This window comes from Lutra lutra, chromosome 9 (genome assembly GCF_902655055.1).
Source record: "Lutra lutra chromosome 9, mLutLut1.2, whole genome shotgun sequence".
Lineage (NCBI taxonomy): Eukaryota > Metazoa > Chordata > Mammalia > Carnivora > Mustelidae > Lutra > Lutra lutra.
In genome coordinates this window covers 6,183,274-6,196,131 of record NC_062286.1, presented here as the reverse complement: position 1 = coordinate 6,196,131, position 12,858 = coordinate 6,183,274, and the positions used below count along the sequence as shown (strand labels likewise).

Below are 12,858 nucleotides of genomic sequence, written 5' to 3'. Positions count from 1 at the left end.
CCCCCAGAGCTGAGACAGCTGGTCCCTGCCGTTCCTAAGCAGTGGTTCGAGACCCACCTTGCTTTTTGACGCCCTCCGCGGAGAGGCCGTGAACTCCACATGGAGGAGGACACCTTCCCCCAGAGCCTCGGGGGTCCTGACCAGATCCCACCCAGGGGATATTTGGAGAAACTCAGAACCGTTTTCTAATAGAGGAAGGCCTGTGTCATTAAGACATGATCGTTTCTGGGGCGCCTGGGTGGCTCAGTGGGTTAAGCCTCTGCCTTCGGCTCAGGTCATGATCCCAGGGTCCTGGGATCGAGCCCCGCATCGGGCTCTCTGCTCAGCATGAAGCCTGCTTCCTCCTCTCTCTCTCTCTGCCTGCCTCTCTGCCTACTTGTGATCTCTCTCTCTCTGTCAAGATAATAAATAAAAATCTTAAAAAAAAAAAAAAAAAGACACGGTCTTTTCTTTCGCTTAAAGCACAGGGTGCCCTGTGCGGTTTCTAGGTCTGCATTCCCATGACCTTAAGGTTCCTCCAGGCCCCTCCAGCCCTTTCCACGCTGGGTGCCACCTGACCCTGCAGCACAGGCGGCGAGCGCCCGCCCATCTTGCAGTACAGGGAGCTGCCATCCCTGCCCAGGCCCCAATTTTTGCTTTTGTTTCTGTTTCTCTGGTAAACTTGGGAGATCTTAATTTTATATAGCTTTGGGGTTTTTCTCCGGAGAATTTAAATGTTGTATCAAATGAAAGAGTCAAGTCTGTGTTGCTAATATGGAATTTTAATTTTTCTTTACAGGTCAACTTTGTAGTGTGCCAACTCTTTGCCTTGCTAGCAGCTGTTTGGTTTCGAACTTATCTACGTTCCAGCAAAACTAGCTCTTTTATAAGACATGTCGTTGCTACCCTCTTGGGCCTTTATCTTGCACTTTTTTGCTTTGGATGGTAAGTAATTGTTTTGATTATATTTAAATGAAGCCTTTGGACATCTTTGTGGTTGAGTGTGTACAAAGATACACGATGTGGGTTTTGTTCTTATCTTTATATGTAAAGTTTTATATTTTTATTTTTAATAGAAAAAAAGTGTGGAGATTGGGCTTTGTCTCTTCAGTTTGGGCTCAGAGGGCACTTTGCTATTTGTAGTGTACGAAATAGCACAGATGAAGGGAAGAGGCATACAGACATTTCCTCTGTCCTGACCGGTTCTCTTCACCGACTTTGACATCTTTTATGTCTGGTACAGCCCAGTGATAGAACTATTACCATCTTTTAGATTCTGCCATTAGTAAAAAGAGGTTTTTTGTTTGTGTTTGGTGAGGAAAAATTCCTTATGACGGAAAGCGTTTCTTTATGACCCTCTAGATGTTTGTGTCACCTTGGGTCAGCTCCCTTCCTAACCGCAGGGCTTCCCGACAAACCTTAGGTACAGAAACCCCCTCCTTCCTGTGTGTTACGGGTGGCTGGTTCGGTGACAGAAGGAAATCAGGAGAAGAACACACGATCTTGGCGAAGCCACAGAGACTCTCAGGGAAGGGCCTCTTTGTGATTGCTTCCGAATTGTCCTTTTTAAGTGGGAGCTTCTGCTGCTTGCTCACTGGCTGTTCCGTGAGCGCGCTCACAGATAAGGCCTTGGGGGTTTGCTCTTCTGAAGACTCTTGTTTGAGATGAAAACTCCCCGAGCAGGGAGAACACACTGGCCAGACCTGTGCTTCCGTCATTCCTGTCGTGGGGGATAGGGTCTGCGGGACCTTGGTCATGCCTCTGCGTTTGTGCGAGGACTTTTTTTGAGTCTTCTGAGGGCTGGACTATGGCTGGTATTTCTTAATCTAATTTTTGGCTCTGGCAATTGCGAATGTTTCCTAGAAACTAATGAAAAAAAATCAATCAAGGATCATGTATTCAGCCTCTGCCCTATTGGCAGGTGGCCAGTCCTCTGATAGGCGCAGCCAGCAGGCAGTATCTGTCCTGAGGCTTGGAGCCGATCTCTCAGTTCCCAAATACGGGCTTTTCCGCTTCCCTGTGATGACAGCGGATTTGTGGCATCAAAGTTTTCTAGTTTTCTCAGATGATTCTACTTACATTTCTCATAAATCATGCTAGAGTGTGTGTGTGTGTGTGTATGTATGTGTACGTATATATATGTGCTTTTTTATTATGAAACTTCTCAAAATTCAAACTTTTCAAATATACCTATTACCCAGCTTCAACAGTTTTGAAAATTCCACCTTTCTTATTTATTCCCCAACTTATTTTTCTGAATTAATTAGAATCATATCCCAGTCTACATATTTCACCCTTAAATGCTCCGGTATTTGAGAGATACGTTTTATTTTTTACCTATTTATTTATTTAAAAGTTTTGTTTTTTTAAAATTCATTTGAGAGAGCATGAGAGCATGCAAGCAGGGGGCAGGAGCAGAGGGAGAGGGAGAAGCAGGTTCTTTATTGAGCAGGAAGCCCAACGATGCAGGACTTGATCCCAAGATCCAGGGATCAAGACCTGAGCTGAAGGCTGACGCTTAATCGACTGAGCCACCCAGGTGCCCTATTTTTTATTTTTTAATACCTTTTTAAAAGATTTATTTGAGAGAGAGAGAACGTATGCACGCATGTGTCCAGGGGAAGGAGCAGAGGGAGAGAGAGAGAGAGAGAGAGAGAATCCTCGGGCACACAGCCTGCTGAGCGGGGAGCCTGAGATGGGGCTTGATCCCAGGACTCTAAGCTCCAGGCCTGAGCCAACATCAAAGAGTTGGATATTTACCGAACTGGACCACCCAGGTGCCCCTAGGGGGCACATTTTAAAGAGGGGTTGGGGAAGGCTTGTAGTTCAGAGTGGCCAAGTCCAGGGACACCATTCATGTAGTGGTCAGTATAAACAGAGTAGAAAATGGAAATGTAAGTAGTGCCTTTTGGGGTTGGGCAACAAGGAGCACTGTGAAGGTGAGCATTCTCTCTTTCCTTAGGGCTCTGTACTGAGGAGGTGTTTTCTTGCCAAGAAACCTTCTCCGATGCCTTACACACAGTGCAGTGAGGAAGCTGACCTACGTAATCCTTAGTATTTCAAATCATACGTGAGAACGAGGATTTTTAAAAATAGAGTTCTCTGGTCTTTTTTTTGAAAAAAAAAAAGGAAAAAACCTCGAAGAAGAAACGTTTTATATTCCTTTCTTTGGGAAGAGAAATTTTTTTTTTTTTTTTTTAATTCTCTGTACCGGGTCTAAATAACTCTTTGCTAATTGGAATGAGTAGGGTAGGTAGAGGATCCTTTCAGTTTGCAGTTTAGGGCTTTGGTTTTTCAGGCTAGAAGGCAGTCATTTCTGCTATTGATTTTGACAATTTCCATTTTGGGAGACATATGTTAGTACTCTCTAAATAGAATTGATCATTTTACCTACTTCTCTTTGGTCTTGGATTTTTTTTTTTTTAACCATCATTTGCAAGTTTGTTTTAACTGAGAATTTGTTTATACTTTGAGTTGTTGATTTAACTATCCCCGATCACCAAGAAGGCTAGTGGAGTGGAGCTTGGACTCCAGAGTCAGAACTGCACTCTGCTCTGGGCGCCATGGGCTGCCAGCTCTCTTACGTTACTGGCGACATGGCGCTCCAAGCCTTTTGGCTTCACCTTCCTCGTCTGCAAAAGGGGCTCAGTGATCATGGCAAGAGCTGAAAGGTGTCACCCTGCAGAGAGGAGCTTAGTGCCGGAGCCAGCTCACTGTGACCCTGGACAGTCACCCCGGGCTAAGACCTTAGTCGCGATTATCCGCTGTCGCTCCCAGAGTCTGGTGGGCACTCCTGATTGGAGACTTGCTGTTTGTCCAGTCTCTCTTCTAGTGTTTGTTGCTCAGGATTAATGTTGTCATTGTGTCTTCGCCTCCCGCCCGCAAGCTCTGCACACAGAGACCGAGTCCCATTGGCTCTTCATCCCCCGTGCCCAGGACGGCGGCCGCCAGCGAGCACACGCGTCCCACTGGGATCCGCTGAGCGCGCGGGGAGGGGTTTCTCACCCTTTTTGAAACTTGTGTTCTTTTTTGCTAAACATAAAATTTACACCTGTGTTTGGTGTGATTTGAAATTCGAAATAAGATGTATCATCTAAAGAAACCCCGAAGTTTTGAGAGAAAGGCTTACTTTGTTCTCCCCGTCCTGGGGCGGCTGGAGAGGCATGAAGCCCCGGCGGTGGCCCCAGCCCGCTCTGCCCCTTCAAGAGTCAGCCGGCGGGTGACTTGCCCAGAAAGAAGCCACTTGAGTTCAACGTCAGTTAGGGTGCTCACGGGGCATGTGACTTCGGGACTGAGTTTCCGCAGCTCTAAAACGGTGAAGGTTAGAGGAAAGACCTTAAGGCCACCTCCTGTCTTGAATGTCTACTTTACTAGTAATAGTTGGGTCCTTACTGCGCACACCCCAGACCTCACCCTGCACGGATCCTCTCTTCAGCCTGAACAATGTGTGGCTCCCCCGCATTTATGATGTTCCTTTTCCTAATGAGAGCACGCGGGGGGCTGCACGTGGGGGGATGACGAAGAAAGACCCCAGAGCCATGAATGAGCAGAAAAGCCACTTGAGGCTTGTTGTGGAGGTCGACGATGCAGAGGCGAGCGGAGATCTGCTTCAGACGACAAACCCTTATGGTCACGGCGAAGGAGGCCGGCACGACAGGAGGCAGGCACGGTGTGATGTCACCCCCACCCCCATCCGATTGTCAAGCATATCGTCTGAGTGGGGAAGCCACGGGAGTCTGGAAGGAACCGTGGCCCAGTCTGAGAAACCTAACTTGTAGCTTCTAGAGTTGTTGTATTTCCAAGGAAATGTAATCATACAAAAGGAAAAAAGTCCTCAAAAAAACTATTTTTAAGACCAATATCTTTAATGAGTTCTACTCTCAATTTAAAAAGCCCTTAAAAGTGTGTAGTGATCTTCTTTGTCATTTCCGCATTAGATCTCTTAATGAGTCGTCCGTGCTGGCAACTGGTAGGACGGGGATAGTTAATCAGACAAGCGTGTGTTTTAATCCTGGTTCTTCAGCTTCCTTCTGTTTCCGTTTATACTCGTATGTGTTTTTCTGCTTTCTTATGACTTCCTAGTGACAGTAGTATTCCAGCCAGCATTGTTTTTGTGTGTGATATGTTTGTGTTAGATGGAGGGGGAGACAGACAGACTGACTGACATCCTCTGTTCATTGGGTTCAGTAAGTTTCTTCTGTGGGCCTGCCTTGGAGCCTCCTTCTTACTGATAATATTTCTATGGAAAAATTTATTCAAAAGTTTAAGTAACTTTCCCACACTAGAGATGCCTGTTATGCTATAATATTAGCTTAAAATAATTTTAATTACAGGTTAAGATCTTTGTTTATATTTTAAATTGTGTACAGTGGTTTGAAATTTTTTTCATAAATTATTCACGCCATCAGAGGGGAAAGGGAATTGTGAGTACCTGTCTGTGTGCCCATGCATGTGTGGTCTCAGGGATAGGTTGGATTGAGCTTAAAACCAGAAACCCTAATCATGTTCACCTGAATTTCATGAAATGAAGGGATAAATTAGTTCTCTCATTTAAGGGTGGATTTCCACATTGGGACGTTAGAAAATTCGGTGTCACCGCAGCCAGAATGTTTTATAGATGGGTGACCGCAAGCAAAGAATTAGATCATTTGACTTGAGCCATCGTGCTTTCCGGATAAATAGATGTGGGTGTACCTGGCTTTCAGTCAGTGCTATTGTTTGGTACTTTTTGTTGCTTTGTGAGAAACAGTTTTAGGTATTTGGGAAAACAAGTAACTAGTGTTCTTCTCTCAGAAGTTTTCTGAAATCCAGATTTATTACTCCTTTTCATCATAGTGTCCCAAGTTATGAAAAAAGCTGTAATCCCTGAGCCGCATAACCCCACAGCGCTTTCATGTAGCCAGGAGACGGGGAATGCCAGGGTACTGAGTGTGCCTTTGTGGGGCTTCCTTTCGTTTTCCCGGCTCTTCTGGGTCTTGTGATATGGGACTTCCTCCGAGGCACCCACAGAATTCTAGGCTGTGGAAGTTAGATTCCTTACTTTTTATCTGGACATGTTCTGTGTGATACGTAAGCACTTTGTAGTCTCCGTGGTCTCATCGTGGTGTCTGTGACTGGCGCCTCTCTTCTAACAGCGCTCTTGCTTTTTGTAGGTACGCCTTACATTTTCTTGTACAGAGTGGAATTTCCTACTGTATCATGATCATAATAGGAGTGGAGAACATGCACAAGTAAGTGTTGCTCTTTATTGCCGTATCAATATGTATTTCCCTGTGATAGAATTAGATCAAAATACAATTCTGTCACATTAAACATTACTCCAAATTGTGATAATTTTCTCAAGAAGAGCTGTCATACATTATTGAAAGCCGGCTTTCTCAGCCTCGGCTCTGTTGACATCTTGGGCTGGATTATTCTTTGATGTGGGGGCTGTCCTGGGCACCGGAGGATGGTGAGTGGCATTCCTGGCCCCCGCCCACTGGGTGCCAGTAGTGCCTCCACCCCCACTCCCTCTGAGTTGTGATAACCATGAACGTTTCCAGATATTTCCAAAGGTCCCTCGGGAGACAAAACAGCAGCCACGTTGTGTCTCTTGTGTTTTCTGAATATAGCGCGGTTCTTACGAGTTCTCATGAAGCATCTGTTGAATGAATGAATGAGCAAATGGACGAATGATACTATGACTCATGCCGGACAGCAGTCCCTTTCCTGGTCATCGCCTGAAGCTCTTGCTTCGGGGCCCGGGTCTTCATCATCTCCTTTATAACCCTTAACTCCATCTCAGGGTTGCCATAACAGTAGCCCTGTGTCCTCTTCCACCTGTGGCAGAATCCCAGACCGAGTTCTTGAACCTGAACATCTGTGCTGGGCTTTACCTGGATCTCGGTCCCCAGGGACAGTGGAATGGGCTGGAGGAGGGGCGAGGGAAGCAGAGAGGATGGGAATGGGAGGACGGGTGTAGACGTAGGAGAGGAAGGGGAGTAGGTGTTTTGGGCACCCTTCTGGAATTGGAAAGGCATTTTCCCTGGAGAAGGCAGCACAGCGTGGCTGTTCTCCAATGTACGGCACAGAGCGTGGACGGGCGTGGGAACCTAAGTGCCCTTCATGTCAGCTTTTTGTTTTCTGACTTTTCTATGGGAAAACTCGTTTTGAGTTCTAAAAATTCTCAGACTTCTAGAACACAGCACAAAGGAACTTCCATTATTTAAATACAAAGAGCAGAAATGTGGGAAGGTTGAAACGGAAAGAGTAGAAAATCCCCTTAGCCTAGAGAAGTTAAGCTGAAGTATTTTCATTATAAGTTGGCAAATAATTTTCAACAAAACAGATGATCTCAGTAAAAAAACGTCGAAGTTGTAGGTGTATACAGTAAAATCGTGCCTGCCTAATGGGCTTGCAGGCGGTGGTAGGAAAGTAGTTTTAAACTTACCGTTCCATCGCCTTGCCTCCCCACCAATCTGAACGAACATTCTTGTGGGCCAGTGTTGCCAGAAACTGAAAGATAAAGGAGATGTGGTCCTCGCCTCTGAAGTGCATGGTTGTGTTGGCGATTTTAAGACAGTCAGTCATGCAGCAGTTGTTACCTGACGCTGGGGTCCAGCGATGGGGACGAGGACGTGCTCTGTCTGACTGTCGAACCCCCAGTCATAGTGCTGAGTGTTAGCAAAGAGGGATGTTCTCAGGGCTGGGGGAGCATAAGAGAAGGAGCCACCAGCTGGGAAAGGAGTGAGGTCCTGGCTCTGTGTGTTTAGCCGTTTGCTCTACGGCCAGCAGAATAAAGGAGTTGGGCACAGAGTGCTGATATTTGGTGTTAAGTAGAAATTATGCTGATGTGTGTTTTTAGGAATTGAGAAATATGGACACATCCTCTCCCCAGATGCCTCCTGTACTGATGGTGACCCCGCGCAGCAGGCTGGGTCACGGGGAAGATCGGGTGCAGACTCTGCCTTCCGCCCAGCGGCCTTAGGGCTTGACTGGATGAGTAGAGGTTTGCGGTCCTGGATGCCAGGGTTTGAATCCAGACTCTGCTGAATTCTCTTTAGCTTTGGGACCTCGGCCACGTCACTTGGCCTTTTGGGCCTAAACTGGATTAAACCAGTGACTCTGCCAAGGAGCCTGTGCCCACCCGCTTCGTGCTAGGGGCGCCTGGGTAAGCGTTTGTTTGCCCACAGGGCTCGGCCAGAACAAGAGGTGTTCGGATGCTACAGAGGTCATTCTTAGTTTCGCGTATTTTGCTGTTTTTCTTGCCGATGTCATGTCAGAGCTGGGCCACCTCCCTGGCCACCGTGCACTGCAATTCATCATTTCTTCTTCCCAGGACATGAACCCCTTGGCAGGGATCTTTTACTTACTTTTTAATCCCATGGTTGAGCATATAGATGATAGAAGCTCTCTGTAGGTGAGGTTACCTTTTCTGTTCTGAATGAGTATTTTGTGCCTTTTGTCTTTGAGGGTTTTTTTTTTTTTTAATGTTTTTAGTTTGTTGTTTCCAAACATCCCGTTCATTCCTGCGATCGGCCTTGAGTGGTGTGCTTGATGGGCTGACCTGCAGCTCTGTGGGTGTTTCTGGCTCACTACCTCCTTGTTCTTCCCCACTGAGCCGCGGCCCTGTGGGTTGCAGTGGGGCTGGGGCAAGACGAGGCAGCTGTGGCCGACCTGGCCTTGATCTCCGTCCAGAAGGACCCCGAGGAGCAGGCAGCACAGGGCCACATCCACCTGTTATCCACCAGCTCTACCGAGACTCCTCCAGTGTGGATTCCTAGACAAGGATGGCATTAGGAACTGCCGAACTCTACTAGGAAGGAACGATGAGCTCGGAAATGCCATCTGGCAGGCAGAAGCCTCAAGTCACTTGAAAATTTGTCCGCATGAAGTTAATTAGCAGCGGGTAGTGGCTCAGAGGGAACTCTATGGGGAAAACCTTAACTTCACTGAGAACAATACCATGGTCCCGGGAGAGGGAGTAAAATGTGGCAGGAAGGAAACTGGACTTTTGGATTTTTTTTCTTTTATGCTCTCTCTGGACCATGTTTGAAAGCCTCGTGGTGCTTGGGGATAAAGATGTGGTCCCTTTTGGTATGGTGCTGCCAGAAGTTGAAATTCAGCGGGAAAACCGTAATTCTAAAATTGATTTTTTTATGTGATCTTATTTTTATAATAGTTAATGCTTCCATAATTATTGTGTATCAGTCACTGTGGAAAGCCCATATAATAGCCTTTGGAGACAGTGTAGACTGGACCTCCGTGTGTCTGTCTCTACCCAGGGCCCAAGCTTTAGCTTTTTACCTCTGCAGTCAGTTACTTCTGAACATTAAGCATGATGATTATGAGAATGAGTCACTGAAAAAGAAACATCCTAAATTGATTGAGAAAATGAGATGTAAGCCAACATGTTGAGGGTCCCCAACAAAGGCAGGGGTGTTTATGTGTTCGTCGTTCTTCCTTCGAACAGAGATGCGGTTATCTTTATCTGTTGGCACACTGTGCTTGGGTTGGGGTTGAAAGTTTTTGAATATTCTCAGTTCTCACAGGGAGGAAAGCCTGTTACTTGGTGATAGGTAATAGGATGTCTGGGTTCTGCTGGATTTCTGAAAAGTCTTGAGGACGTAGCATCATTCCCTCAAATCCTGCACTCAGGAGAGGGGGCGATTCAGTTCCTTTATGCCATTCAGTCAATTATAGCATCTCTTTTGGAGGTATTCGAATTCTACACTTTCTTTTTTTTTTTTTAATTAATTAATTTATTTGACAGGCAGAGATCACAAGTAGGCAGAGAGGCAGGCGGGGGGTGGGGGGAGCGGGGGGAAGCAGGCTCCCTGCCGAGCAGAGAGCCTGATGTGGGGCTTGATCCCAGCACCCTGGGATCATGACCTGAGCCGAAGGCAGAGGCCTATACCGCTGAGCCACCCAGGTGCCCCGAATTCTACACTTTATTTCTAATTGTGTGCTGGATATCTCTGTTAAGAAGGAGGGTTCAGTCATCCTTGAGCAAGTGAGGGAAGCTTTTTTGTTCCCCCTTCGTAGGATGAAGCCAGGGTTTTTATATGTGTGTGGGGGGTTATATTAATGTAAGGATGTTAATAAGACTGACACCCCCCCCCTTGGTAAATAAAGGTGTTACTTTGGGTGACACTGTTCATCTGAATGTATTAGAGTAAAGAGAAATTTGCACAGGTGACTTGTGTAACGAGGTTCTGCCTTGTCAGGTCTGCCTAAAAATGTCTGATTAATAGCTAATACTCCAAATTAATCACTTAAAAAAACAAAAGAGAGTTTTGGAGCTGTTATCCAATTAAATGATAAATCCTTGTTTTGAAGATAACAATTCATATGTTATCAAAAATAACTGGATAGTTATGATAATTAAAAATAAGAGTACCTTTCACTGAAAAAGTAGGATTCATTTTCTGGCTTTAGGTACTTCTGGAAACTAATTTTACTTTTACATTAAGCCCATCATCCTTGCCAGAATGTTGAAAGGAAAATTAAAAACTCACATAACCATCTGTTAGGATGATGAGCAGAATCACTCAGTAATATGTCATAACACATGCCACTTACAGAAAGTATGTGGTCCTGGTCACAGTTTTGTGAGAATAAAAGCTTCATGACTGCTTTCCCCGTCTTCTTAACTTTGGAGTAAGAAGTGAGGAAATGGTTTTGGTAAATCAGGGCTTGCTAACGGATGGAGGTAACTGTGGTGTGACCTTACAGTAACTCTGTTCACATGTGTGAGTTGTGTCTTCGCAATGTTAGAAGCACTATGATTTCAGAGAGAGCTGTTGGACTCTGACTTCAGCATTTGAATGATGGAGGGACATCTAGGTGCCAGTCCCTTTGTGGAGTGCTTTTTACAAATATCCCAATTAACTGTCCCAACAGGCCTGTTTGGGAGGTGTTCCTAACGTCCCAGAGGTTAGTTCACTTGAACACAGACACAGAACCAGTAACCGTCAGGTCTGCAAGTCTGTGACATCCATGTATGTTGTTAGATTATTTACCAACAGTCCTTTACAGATTCGTTGTTGTTGTCTTTTTTTTTTTTAGTTGGAGAAACAAAAGATTTTCAACTGTTTAGTGGACAGCATACAAAGTCTTGGGGTCTTTTAAAAATGCTTTAATCTTTAAAATACGTATCTGAAGAAGAGTGATTTTAATCTCTAAAGCCTCTCCCATTCTTTAAACTTATTCAGACTTTTGTAAGTACTGTACTTCAGGTCGATGTTTACTAAACCACATAAAAAACATAGATTCTAATATGCTGTTTTAATGTCAATTGATGAAAAATAGAATATTAAAATACTTTTAGATTAATTTGTCAGAGAAAAAAGTACTGCCCTCCTCCTACTTGTTGCTAGCTTACTGAATAATTCATATTGAGAGCAGTTCTGGAAAGACAGAAGGTAATGGAGGACCTACCTGAAGATCCAGAATGCAGCCTGGCATTGTGGTGAGAGGGGATGATGGGGCGTATTTCACAGTAAAAACCGAGCTTTCGCTTTAAACTTAATGAAGACCAGAAAGAGATGGGATTACACATTTTTTCCTGACCTAGAAATTAATCTTGTGGGTTTTACAGAGATGTGCCCTTAGCATGACTTGTTGTGCGAAGAAGATGGAATCAGGATGGACCAGACACTATTTGCCTTTCAGAGTTTTGGAAGATCTTGTATGGAACGCCTTCGGTTGGAACAGTTTAATTTTAAAATTCCAGTGATTAGGAAGCTATCACTTAGATTACTTTACAAAGCTTTTTTCTTAAACATGAGAGCACTAAAATGTCTAGAAAACAGACTTCAAGGATTGAAAATAAAATCCAATGAACGAGAAGGATAAAAGTTAAGAAGTGAATAATTCCCTGAAGGACAACAGAACATTAATCATTCATAAATTACTGGTAATAGCTAAATTACCATTAAGAATTAACATTTGTTAAATCCAAATTCTATGTCCAATACACATTAAATGCTCACGTGAATTCCCATGTAGTCGTCATGACCGCCCGTCATGACCGTCATGACTGGAAGCCTGTTCTCAGCTTCATGGTTTGAGAGTCACGCACCCAGCGCAGGCCCATACAGCCGGTGCTCAGCAGGCTCAGAGTCTGAAACCAAATCTGTCCAGTGCCAGAGCCCATGCACCCAGCCACTAACCTCAGCTGCTCCCCGGCTGTACCAGCATGAGGATCCTCTTTGGGAAACAGTTGGTGTCCTACCCCTTTTATTTTGGGGTTATTTTCCTTCATCGTTATCTGGTGTGCATGCAAATAACAGAAATGAATCTCAGTTTGACCACTGAGGGTAGATAAACCCTTGTAAATCTAATTCTTGGGTTAGTTTTTTTTTTTTTTTTTTTTTTTTTTAATTTATTTATCAGAGAGAGAAGTGGGGAGGGGCTCAGAGAGTGAGGGAGAGAATGGCGAGCAGACTCCCTGCTGAGTGTAGAGTCAGATGTGGGGCTTGATCTCATGACCCTGAGACCATGACCTAAGCCAAAACCAAGAGTTGGATGCTCAACCGACTGTGCCACCAAGGCGCCCCTCTGGGGTCAGTTTCTTAATTTACCTGAGCTTCACTTGATGGCTTCTGTCATAAATCATTCTTCTTACCCCCAATAGCTAACAGAACATACTTTTATCATCAGCATTTTTTTCTGTACCAGTAATTCTCACCTCTTGGGAGTAAAGGGAGGTTACATCAGAATTTGGGGGAATGAGATCATGATTCTGATACGTCAGACCCCTCCACCTCCACCAAGCAAAGAAACAAGAGCACCAGCCGAATCAGACCCCTGATGTAGTGTTTATGTCCGCTGCCATGAGGCGGGCCTTCTCCCCCAACCCCTCATGGCTCTTCCAGCCTTGGGGCTTACCTGGCTGCT

At 45.1% G+C, this 12,858-nt stretch overlaps 1 protein-coding gene across 3 annotated transcripts in view; it reads left to right on the top strand.

Annotated features, from left to right (window-relative positions):
* Positions 1-12,858, top strand: part of MBOAT2 (membrane bound O-acyltransferase domain containing 2) — a 119,930-nt gene that overhangs the window by 49,785 nt on the left and 57,287 nt on the right. For all 3 annotated transcript variants that reach the window (XM_047745492.1, XM_047745489.1, XM_047745491.1), the window contains exons 2-3: positions 779-924; positions 6,132-6,209. In XM_047745492.1, coding sequence (XP_047601448.1) covers positions 779-924; positions 6,132-6,209 — 224 coding nt within the window. The remainder of the gene's footprint in view (positions 1-778; positions 925-6,131; positions 6,210-12,858) is intronic.